The sequence below is a fragment of the Astatotilapia calliptera genome, chromosome 3 (genome assembly GCF_900246225.1).
Source record: "Astatotilapia calliptera chromosome 3, fAstCal1.2, whole genome shotgun sequence".
NCBI classification, from domain to species: domain Eukaryota; kingdom Metazoa; phylum Chordata; class Actinopteri; order Cichliformes; family Cichlidae; genus Astatotilapia; species Astatotilapia calliptera.
The window spans coordinates 37,306,491-37,318,514 of NC_039304.1; the positions used below are offsets into that span (position 1 = coordinate 37,306,491).

Genomic DNA, 12,024 nt, shown 5'->3' on the forward strand with positions numbered 1-12,024 from the left:
TGTAACTCACTACTTGATGATCAATATCCAATCTGTATTTTACCAATGAAAACTATGACATCCAGACACAAGATAGTTTCTTAGTTCTTTGGTTTTAATATTGACTTTTATTCCCGAAATAGTTTCTTTTTTTGGCATTTCATTTTTTTCATCCTTTTCATTTTGGGACAAATCCCCAATTTAATATATTAATCTGTAAAAAAAAATAAAATAAAAGAATACAAAACTGTCCCAAACTATAATTCTAAAAGCATTTTATCATTTAAAGACCAAGGCAGCGAGTTTCTCTCTAACATTCTTCCGTCTCATTTTACATGAAGAACAACTAAAAGAGCTACAGTTAAAGCTTAAAATGGGGTGAAGCTGAGTCAACGTAATCTCATCTCAGCAGTCATCCCTGTTTGTCCTCCTAATCTGCGGCTGCTTCCACTAAAACATCAGATTCAGTCTCTACTTTTTCTTGTTGTGAGTTAATCTGTGATTTGTGAGGTGCTGCAGGAGCCTGAAGCGCTTCTTGCAGAGTTCACACTCAAACGGCCTTTCATCGGTGTGGGTGCGCATGTGCTTTGTGAGATTCCCACTGTGGTTGAACTGCTTCCCACACTCCTTGCACGCGAAGGGTTTTTCCCCTGAGTGGATCATCTGGTGTTTCTTCATATTCATGATCTGGGAAAAGCACTTTCCACACTGAGAGCAGCGATGTGGTTTTTCTGCTGACTCAGCACACCCGTGATTGGCTAACTCCTCCTGATCTCTAAATTCCCGCCCGCACAGGGAACACCGTGGTGGTTTCTCCTCATGAGCGGACAGGTGTGTTTTCAACGTGGACGGGTGACAATAACCTTTCCCACATTTTTCACACTTGTATGGTTTCTCCCCCGTGTGGCCACGCTCATGGAATATCAGGTGCTGCTGCAGCCGGAAACTTTTGTCGCAGTGTGAGCAGTGAAAGCGCTTCTCCCCGGTGTGTATCATTTGGTGCTTCTTCAAGTTGCTCCTGATACTGAAGGCCTTGGGGCAGAGTCTGCACTTGAAGGGCTGCTCTCCAGTGTGGGTGTGGATGTGTGATGCCAGCGATTCCTGCAGTCTAAACTTCTTTGCGCAAAGCTGACATTGGTAGGGTTTCTCCCCTGTGTGGATTCGCTCGTGCTTCCTCAGTTTGAAAAGCTGTTTGAAGCTTTTGCCACAGTGGCTGCAGTTGTGAGGTCTCTCCTCAGAGTGGCTCAACATGTGTATTCTGAGGTCCCCGCGCCTGGCACAGGTCTTGCCGCACTGGTCGCATTTATATGGTTTCTCCCCTGTGTGGATCAGCATGTGCTCCTTCAGAGTTCCTTCCCTGCCAAACTGCTTCCCACAGACCTCACAGTGGTAAGATTTCTCCCCAGTGTGAGTGAGGAGATGCTGCCGCAGTGTGTACAGCATGTAGAAGCTCTTATTACATTGTGTGCAGGTGTGAGGCCTCTCTCGTTGAACCTCATTACTGTCTTTGCCCTCGTGACTTTCACCGTTCTCTTTGTGACAGAGCTCATGCAGCTTCAGCCCGCGTTTAGTGTCAAATGTTAGAATGCACCTGCTGCATGAGAACGTCTCCTGCTCCAGCTGGTCTGAATCTTCTGTGGGTTTTGTTCTGCTGCAGTTGTGCCGCTGGTGTCGGAGGACGTTGCTCTTCCTTGCGAAGGACTTCCCACAGTGCTCACAGCGGTGGTGTCGGGGTTCAGACGCAGCATCCTGTTGGTTCTCTGTTTGGTTTTCATTGGTTGAAGACACGCAAGAAGGAGCTGCAAGGAAGAGGAAAGAAGAAAGTGATGATTACAAGTCACAATGCTCAAAATTATTCCATTAGCGTGTTGAAAATGATGTTTAGAAGAGAAGCTTGAAGGACGTAAAAAAATTGATGTTTTAATTACAATCAATCTGCTTTTATAACAAGACTAATGTCTGACCTTTTGACCTATGGCCTTGAAGCATTACATACTAAAATAGCATGTTTACCCATAAGATGAAATCTTTGGGTTCTATAAGCTGTAAAAACTTGAAATTTGAAGGTATTTTCATGCTGTTTGCAATTTGCGAACCTTTATGCCATCTTTGTGACATCGTAAGGCATTGTGTTGAAAAAGTGCTTTGTACAGTGCTCTCCATGCCCTTTTATAATACATATATATACTTAATATGGTTTCTTTAAATCTTTTTTCAAGGTCAACTTTGATGTTGAGGGTGCTAAGTTTGTGGATGATCCAGAAAAAATTGTGGGTAAGCAAAGCTTTTACTGATTTTTACATTTGCTGTGACCTTGACATGATTTTCACCAAAATTGAATCAGCTCGAGCTATTGTTGGACCTGAGAACTCCTAGCAGATGCAACAGGGTCTTGCACTAAGTTTATAATACTCAAGCTAATACCAATACTACTCGTACTACTACAACTAATCATAATGATACTAATAACAATAACAACAACAAGTACGGCTGGACAATATGAGAAAAATCTAATGTTCAAATACCCCCCCCCCAAAACAAAACAAAACAAAACAAAACAAAAAAAACCCACTTTGGTGTAGTACAACATTCAAATCGACCATTCGGTGTTTTACTTCTACTTCAAATACAAAAAAATGACACTACTGTGGTAGTACATCTCTTTCTGTGTTCAACACCAGACATTTAACAAACAAAAGATCAGAACAAACAAAAGTACATCAAGCAATAATTCATGTGACAAAATAAACTAACTGAAATGAAAAAGGTGCTCTTTTGTGCTTATGATATATGAAAATTTTAAAACAAAAAATGGGATTATCTCAAATTACAGAAAGAAAAGTCTAGATAGTGACTATAAAAATGACTGACCAAGAACAGTCACAGGTATCACAGCTGGTTTAACATTTTCTTTGCTGTGTGAGGAGATGTTGACATGTGTCAATGGCTTAATATTGCCATAGCAATTTATACTCGATGGTCACGATAAAGCCATTTTAACCACCATACATGGAAAAACTTGCGATACCTGAAGTATATTCGATATATCGCCCACCCCTAATAATAAGGCCTTTTTCTAGAAGCTAAACATGCTCTGAAATTCATCAGGAGAATTGTAACTGGTGAAGATTTACTTTCACATCAGTTGAATGTGAACAGTTGGGCTTACTACAAATAAACCCAACTGATGTTTTTTTTTTATATGCATATGTGAGATTGGTACACACATGTAACATCACAGGATGCACAAAAAACCCTACAAAAACCAAACCTTTTGTAGCCATGCTGTAAAGCTAACAATTTAGGAGGGTAGTGTGGAAATAATATCATTTAGAAATAATGACATTTCTAGGTTTTACGTTAAAGGTTTGATCTGATCAGCGTCATATTTACTCAGTCTAATGCAAAGACCTCACTGATGATAAATTGGAAAACTTTTGAGTTTTTATTGAAGAGCGTGTCTCTTGCTCCATGGGGAAATTTGTAACTCACACATATGTCGTCCAGTACGGCCCAAACTTCTCATGTTTGATGAAGACCTGAACATCTACTCAGCAGTATCTAATAGTCACAGTGCCACCAAGAGGCAACAGAGCAGTAGTGCAAAGCTAAAATATTGGCAGCAAAGCCTTAAAAAAAACTTTCTGGTGAAAATTTTAAGTTTTAATCAAATAATTAAAAAATTACTAAAACACTAGTTATTAAACATTCACCTCCAGACTCGGGCTCGGGGGTTTCTGCATCTTCAGCTTCCTCTGCTTCAGTGTCCTGCTGTGCCGTCTCTGCTCTGTCTGATAAAGCATCTTCTTCCTGACTTTGCTGTGACATTGCATCCATGTCCTCCTCTGAACTGGCGCCCAGTGCAGCTGTTTCGAGGGACTCTGATAGTTCGGAACACTGTATGAGCCACGCCATCCCTTTGGTGCCGCTGCCGTTCTCCTGAAACACTAACATTTTGCCATCAGTCCGAGCAAGCTCTTCAGGTTTGTTTTCCACCAAGATGTTGTTTTTATTTTCTTCTTCTTCTTTATACAAATGAATCTCTGCTCCGACTCCGCTGTCCTGCCAGACTGGGTGCAGCTCCAGCTTTGAGCCCTCGTACTCTCTCCCCAACTGCTCGTCCTCCTCTTTCAAGTTGAGCTGCAAGCTGCTGTGATTATCGTCACTGTTCAGCACTGGAGTTTTCATGCAGTCCACCAAAGAGACAGACAGCTCCCTCAGAGTGAGGACTGGAAGGTCACCAGACGGGGCTGAAAGGACGTTAAGAAGAGGAAGACACAGAAAACTGATGGATTATTTGCTGACCTCTTCAGGGTTTACTGTTTGAACTTTACTTTAAAAGGAGGCTGAAATAATTTGTTCACATACAGATATGAGCAGTGAGCAAAAACCTTAAACTGTTTTAAAATTCAGCCAATCGCCTGTTCACAGGGCTTTAAAATAGACTCCAGAATGGTGGCCAAGTTTTAAAACTTTTTATAAAACAGATAAAAATCTATGCATTACTTCACATTTTCCCAAAGTCTCTTCAGACTCTATTTCTCAGAAACAGCAGTTTGACAACAGGGCAACATTTGTTACATATGTAACCAGAGAAGACCTCTAAAGAATCATCAGCTATGCATGAAGCTTCAGGCTCATGTGAGTTCAGTCTCTCTCTCCGAGTGGTCATTGTATATGTAAATCTAGACAAAAAAAAGTTTAAGTCATGTGAATGCGGATTTTAGCAGATGACTATGTTGCCATAAAAGAAAGAAAAGGCTGGTTTACATTAGTCTTTGTGGGCAGTGTCACAGTTTTATGCCCAAGAAGTAATCTGCCCAAACAGTAAAATCCTGGTTTGCCTGTAACTGTGGAACATCACTATAGGAAATTAAGAACATCGGAGCAGGTCCTCAGGCATGCTGGTACTGATTTGTGGAGCTTGACAGCATGATAAAAATCATACTAGTGATAAAAGCAGTCAGCCCAGACACAAGAAAGGCTGCGTTAGAGCTACCAGCCGAGTGGAGGCCAGTAGCTGTGCAGTTTGTTTTTGGCATTACTAGTGAGTAGTTTGCTTTGTTGAACCATCTCATTGTTATTTTAGCATATTTCTGTTGGTTACTGACTTTCAGTTTAGCCATTTTTTGTTTTTTTGACTATAGCAATAAAAGCATATTATTTATAAAAACTACTGTGTTTGACTTGTTTCTTTTCCCAGCTCTAATTGTTGTTGACTCCCTCATTCCCTTGCCCTTGTTTGTATACTTGATGAGGGTATCTAAGCCTGTGACCAGCACTGTAAGATGTAGGAAGGATCCTGAGCTTGTGTTTCTGAATGCTGCTCACCTTCAAGCTCTGCCCTCGGGACCCCCAGAGTCTTCATACAGTCCACCAGGCAGACAGTGAGCTGCTTGCGGCCCAGCATGGACAGACTGCTGACCGACTCCATGATCGCCCGTCAAGAGACCTGAAAGACAGTCAGGTTCAGCATGTTTTGAGCTTTTCTTGCATATAAATATTTTTTGGTGCAGGCCAAAATTAATTTTGTCAGTGCCAAAAGAAAACCCACTAAAACCCAAATAAAAATATTTTAACTAGTAATTAATTATGTGGGGATTTGTTTACGCAAGTTTAAGTATGTGTCTGTTTATCAAATAGCCCAATAAAATTACCATTTAAGTGGAAATCTCTAACACAGATGCTTTGCCTTTATTGAATGGGACTAATTGTGCTTATGTGTGCAGTCAACCACCAAAAGCCCAAGACAGCAGTACCTTAAACAACCACTTGTTACATTTAAGCCTCTTTGCCACCGGTAGCTACTTGACCCCGGTTCCAAGTGAGCTGAGTTGAGCCAAAAATGTGATGTAACCAGGCTCCATGCCACTGATTGGATGAGTCATAAGAGTGACGCCTCCGGAAGAATCACACTCCTCATTTTTGAAACACAAAAACGAGGGAAATGGCTGCACACAAACCAACACTGTGGTCCAATGATGAGGTGCAGAGGTTTACCATCAGCTTAGCAGCAGGTATACCATCGCCTCGATGTCCTCAACATAACAATGTGTTGTGTTGCTTTGCATTGGTGTCCTATACAAATGACATCACAGGACTTTTGGGACGAATGCTATAACGAATCCTCCCACAGTGAGGTTTAACACCCAGTGTTAAAGGTAAACAACCGAAACCAAGCAGACTTCCTGCTGAAGCATAATTCAGGCTTAAGGCCATGTCATCCATTGTATTCAACATGGCAGCTTCCACAAACCACCAGCCACTGATATGCATTTCAAGTTTATGAGAATGCATCAGCAAGATTAATTAATGCATGTTTATGACTACAAAACTTTTTTTTCCCTATAAAACCAAAAAATAATCATTGACAGCTCCTTTACAATGTCAGTACAACAGGCACAAAAACCTGCAAATATTTAATATCTTCGTCAATAAGAAACGTAAAACATTAACAATCCATCAATAAATATTAATAATAATGACGGTGTTTCGGTGTCACAGTTTACACTGTTTTTATCTGTTTTAGCTTGAGGCACTGCTCTGCTTTAAGCTTCCCGAGTATCTTGGTATGGTTTACTTTACAATAGCCCCAGCTTTAGTTTCCAATTCAGTGCTTAACGTGGCTTTGCGAACTAATTTTCTCCCCTTTAGTTAGCAATTTGAGGCTAACTGTAGCCCAGCTCCTGTTTTACAGCACAGACTTAAACTTCATGTCTGATATCCTGCTCTCCTTACACCGAGCACAAGAGGAAATCCCCGAGCACACAGGGTGAACTCACCAGAAGGAGTTTAGTCCGCTTTCTCCCCCGGCCTAACTCCCGAGCTAAACCGCTCGTGCAGCCCGATTTCCGCTTCGTGTAAACATGAATAAACTTCCACCATCAATTTCTACTTCTGACATGCAGAGCTGCACTCTCCTCTGTTTATAATCTCATCAGGAAAAGAAACTGTGAAGAAGGACGCACAGAAACAACATGAGAAAGAAGTCCGAAACGTGTGTTTGGTGTGTTTTTCCAGCTTTACGCGAAGAAGGGGATGTGCGACCAATGAGCTTTGGGGAAGGGAGGAGAAGGCGGGCTCTTGTGTAGAACTGTAGCCAATCACAGCATGGATGGAGTTCAAACAGAAGGGTCGCGGCTCAGGACAAAATTGATATGAACGCCTTTCTTTACACTGGTCCGTGACAGTGATTGGTCTGATAGTTCAGATTATTTCAGGCGCTGTTCCTCTTATCAGATTTAATTTTAAAATTTCACATAATTTTCATCAGTGTTTCAGTCTAATTACCACAATAAATTCTTTTAATTAGTTTATTTGGGCTTTGTTTTCTTATTTCATATTTGTCACATTTCTTGTCTCAAGTGTTCTATTAAACAAAGATAATCCAAGTAAGTACAAAATGCAGATTTTAAAGGATTTAATTTATTAATGGGGAAAAGAATATCAAAACCTGATCCTATATGAAAAATTAGCTGAGTCCCCAAAACGTAATAACTGGTTTTGCCACACTTGGCAGCAAGAACTGCAATCAACTGTTTGTGCTAACAAGCAAAGTGTCTTTTGCCTCACTGTGAAAAACCCGCCCACTTGAGATGCCAAACCATCTCCATTCATCCATATATTATCTTCTGCGAGAGGCACGGTTCACCCTGGACAGGTCGTCAGTCTGTTGCAGGGCTAACACAGAGAGACAGACAACCATCCACAGTGGCGGTTATAGCCTGTTTGCCCCCCCCCCCGGGCGACACTCCCTCTGACCCCCCCCCACACACACACACACACATACACACACATAAAACATATTAAGGATTGTACATTAACATAAAAGTGTTGTCGAAATTCACCAGAGAGACACACACACACATATGAAGAGAGAGAGAGTATGCATTGTATGCAAACGGATACCAAACAGCTATCATAATTCATCATACATTGAGAACAGGACAAATCAACAACTGACAATGACTAATTAATATTAAAATCTGTAACATAATGTATTGTTTGGAGTTTAGTCTGTTACTGTTACTGTTTTTACCATTTCTTCTTGGAGCAACTGTAACCCACATTATTTCCTTAGGGATTAATAAAGTATTCTGATTCTGATTCTGATCATTTCAGGATGACCTGCCATTATCCAATGACACATCTGCTTACCTGTATCTTTTGCTCGTTTCTCCTCCTCTTCTTTTCTATTTTTTCTAAACTGAGCACCTGATGGCTTTGAACTTTTCTTGTCCATCTTCCATTGGTTTTAATTTTGGACCAGGGGCGGAGCGTGGGGGTGGCTTACTGGGCTTAAGCCCGGGTTGTTTTGTCAGAAGCCCGGGGTCTTTTGGAGTGTAATTTTTTCATAGTTAGATGCCTGGCTGACAACTGTATAAAACAAAAAGTACACACAATATTCGAAGCACATAGTGCACACTGTGGGAATTTACGACTGTGCGTGAATCCCCCCTGATATTGGTATGATCCGAGCTCAGTCACTAAGCGACTGAGCGAGAGGGCTGGGCAGCTGCTGCCTGTGAGTGCGCTGTTGGAGAAACGGAGCCAGCCATACTAAGGAGAGCTTAAGTTTGACCAGGTACCAAAGCAAATCATTCGTACCGTACAAATAATGTAAATATGACGGTGCATCACGAAAGATTGATGTCAAACTGATTGCTTGACCCATATTACGTTACTTGCTCTTCAAGTGAATCAACAAATGGCGAAATGAAAAGCCGAACAACAACAATGCTGTTTCTTTAGAGAGTCTTAGCTTACGTGTGTTTATTTCATATTTTCAGTTCTTACCCTCCCCGACTAAATCCGTTTCAGTTATGTACTGAAATATAAGAATGGACATTAGAGGCTTCTTTCAAAGAAAAAACTCAGGTAAATGTTATTTTATATATTATGCTTTGTATGTTGTTCAGTATATTTCTATGCAAACCAAGAGGGATTTCAGTACACAGCAGGATATTCACATTTGTAACCAGATATTTACACTTTAGGGAGAAAACATAAAACATTTTTACTGTACAACATCAATTTAGAGTAAACTTTTGTTTTAGATAAATATTGAAATATATTTTGAATTAGTTAAATGTCAAAATAAAGAGAGACAGAGCTGTCTATTTTTATCACTTTGATCAAATTTAGGAGTACATGTACACTAAGTTTATTGTTAATTAATAAGAAACTCCAGACGATTCCATTCTGAGCTGAAGAAGCTTCTGATAGGTTAGTAGAGTCCATGTGGATAAATTGGTGGCACAGCTGTGGATGCATATAAGGCAAAACACAGAGCCTGTTTCTTTGACATGGGAAAATCAAGAGATGTCAACCAAAACACCAGGAAAAGAACTGTGGAGCTCCATAAGTGTGGCTCAGTTTGAATACAATTTGGTGCCATTTGCAATTAAGAAATACAGATAGTTTCTCTCTTCACTCTTAAAGTTAACAAATATGTTTTTTATATTTATCAATCTAAAAAAAATAAACATTTAGTCTGATTTGATGTTACAATTAAAAAAGTGTTTGTGTTTTTATGTGAAGAGTACATAAATATCTGGTTTCAACTGTATATTTGATGACTGTCAGCACAGAGAGAGAGAGAGAGGAACAGAGAGGGAGATGGAGAATGAGGACAGAACAGAGATGAACAAGAGCAGGTGAGACACACATGTTAGTCAAATGGTTGTTTACCAAAAGTATCACCGTATCATAGGTACTCATGTATCTTCTAGTGTTTCTTTTTAGGTTTGTTATTTTTCAAATTCTGTATTTATTAAGTTATGCAGGCTTGTTTGCACAACAAGGCTAAATAATTATATAAACTTTTCTCAATCTAAATAGTGTACTTTGGTAGAATTAAAAAATAAGTGTAGTGCAGGTCTATGATGATTTTTAGTGCTACTATCATCTAGTTCTGATTCTGGTTCTGTCTTGGTTAAATACCAAGTAGTCCTGATTTTGAACTGTTGTAGTCCTGTTTTAATTCTGGATCAGTTCTGGGTCTGGTTGAATTGGGGTTTAGTCCTCGTGTCTTGATACAGCCCCGACCTTGTTCTGCCTCGCTGCTTAATTAAAAAACTAGTTTAAGGTGTCCTGCATGTGTGATATATATTTTTCCCTATATGAAGTCATTCTTTTTTGAACAAAACTCAAAACAGAGCCTATTAATCTTTCAGTCATTTCTACCCCCCCCCCCCCCCCCCAAAAAAAAATAAATAAATCCACAATCCACCAACCCGAGAATCACCACAACATAATCTAACAGAGCTACATCTTAGTTCACAGATTCACTTTGTCTAAGGTGTATTTCTGGGATTTCACACAACCCAGGATTCAAATCATGAATAGATAATGGGCTTGGATTTACAACATTATGAATGAAAACATTATGAATGAAATGTGCTCTATTTGGAGGCAGCAGGTCTCCCTCCCCTTTCCACGGGTTGTGTACTGCATGCAGTGGAGATGACAATAAAGTTTTACTTTGACTTCAGCAGCGAGCAGGCGCACCGAGGGCTCTCGCGCTCACTTTTCGCGTACAGAAAAACGTCGGTGCAAATTATAAGTCCCCCGCCGCCCCGCCCTCTCCTCCCTGTGCCGCAAGCAGAAGGCGCACTTCGCAAACGGAGAGCGCCCTTACTCCCAGCAAATGGGCGATAGAAAACCGATCGGTGCCTATGCCATTCCCAGTATGCGCTGGCTGATGTCGGGGCAGCATGAGTGCGAGCAATTTATTTATTTATTTATTTTTTTCCGATGCCCACGATGCCGCCCCCCACCACGATGCCGCTCCGGCAACCGCCCGTGTCGCCCGTATCAAAAACCGCTACTGACCATCCACACCCACCAACTAACCTGACCCACTTGCTGCATGTCTTTGGACCTTGGGAGGAAGCACAGACCCACACAGGAGAACATGCAAACTGTGGACTAGTGAAATTTCTCTTTCTGGTAGTTGAAAGAAGTTAAATAAATAACATATTTAATCACTAATTTATTTATTTATTTTTACAATGCATCTCAGTTTTTTTTACACGATAAACAAAAAGCTGCTTTGAGTTTAATTTTGCAGGAATAAAATACGCAAAATTACAGAAAAAATTCTAACAACTCATTGTGCAGCCTGTCCTATAATTTTGTTTGTTTGTTCTTTACTGTGAAACCACTGTAAAAAAATGTATATCTATATTTTACCCAGCTTAGATTATGGGATGGGAATTAACTGCAGATGCTAAACAAAGTGTGAAAAGTGCCATCATTACTCTGAATTTGTTTGACAGTATAAACTAATACTGTAACACACTGCGTTATGGATGGGCCTCGGGGTCCACGCCCACACAGTGAATTCACTGCGTTGAACTCTTCTGATACACTTAAGCTACAAGTTACACTAATTCACACAGATTAATAATAAAAACATTAAACAGTCATAGCACAGCTATTGGACTGTAAACTCAATTGAATTATTCTGTGCTGGTAAGCAGCATGACTGAAGACGACACTGAGCGATGACCCAGTGCAGAGCAGTCGTGTCTCTTTGTGTGTCTGTTTGTGTCTTTGAAACTAAAAAGAGTCAATTTCAGCTTCTACAGCCAGTTATAAAAAATGGCCCTTCTGGAAAATTTCAAAAAAGAGCAACGAGGATAATGTGCACAGTCCTACTGTGTGATGAGTTCACTGATCTATTTCTAAATCAGAGAAAATATCTCTCCTGTTACCTCCTCTGCTAGCACAGATATTTTCACAGTTTTATAACTGTTGCTACAATTTTCTGAGTATATGTGTGTGTGTGTGTGTGTTTTTAATAACAAAATATTATTTTATAAAAAAAAAATAAAACCAACAAATAATAATAATACATACCAGAATGAAGACAGGACGTATGTGTCCTCTGAGCACCACTAGATGGAGACAAATGATAAGTTTACTCTAAGAGTGCTTTTTAGTAATGGTTTGCAATCACATCAGTAGAAACAAGTGGAGGCTCTACGGATTAAAAAACAAACTGTAGAAAACATGAGAAAAATCAGAGTGGAGGAGGCCTGT

At 40.2% G+C, this 12,024-nt stretch overlaps 1 protein-coding gene across 2 annotated transcripts; it reads right to left on the minus strand.

Moving 5' to 3' along the window:
* On the minus strand, positions 1 to 7,017 carry LOC113019438 (zinc finger protein 883-like). 2 transcript variants are annotated; one of them, XM_026163165.1, is made up of 5 exons: positions 6,762 to 7,017; positions 5,739 to 6,057; positions 5,311 to 5,431; positions 3,693 to 4,229; positions 1 to 1,778 (listed from the first exon to the last, which is right to left on the minus strand). In XM_026163165.1, the coding sequence occupies exons 3-5, from the start codon at positions 5,411 to 5,413 to the stop codon at positions 451 to 453; spliced, it is 1,968 nt and encodes a 655-aa protein (XP_026018950.1). In that variant the 5' UTR covers positions 5,414 to 5,431; positions 5,739 to 6,057; positions 6,762 to 7,017; the 3' UTR covers positions 1 to 450. The 2 variants fall into 2 exon arrangements, with proteins under 2 accessions (XP_026018950.1, XP_026018949.1); XM_026163164.1 differs by lacking the exon at positions 5,739 to 6,057.
* Positions 7,018 to 12,024: the final 5,007 nt, after the last annotated feature.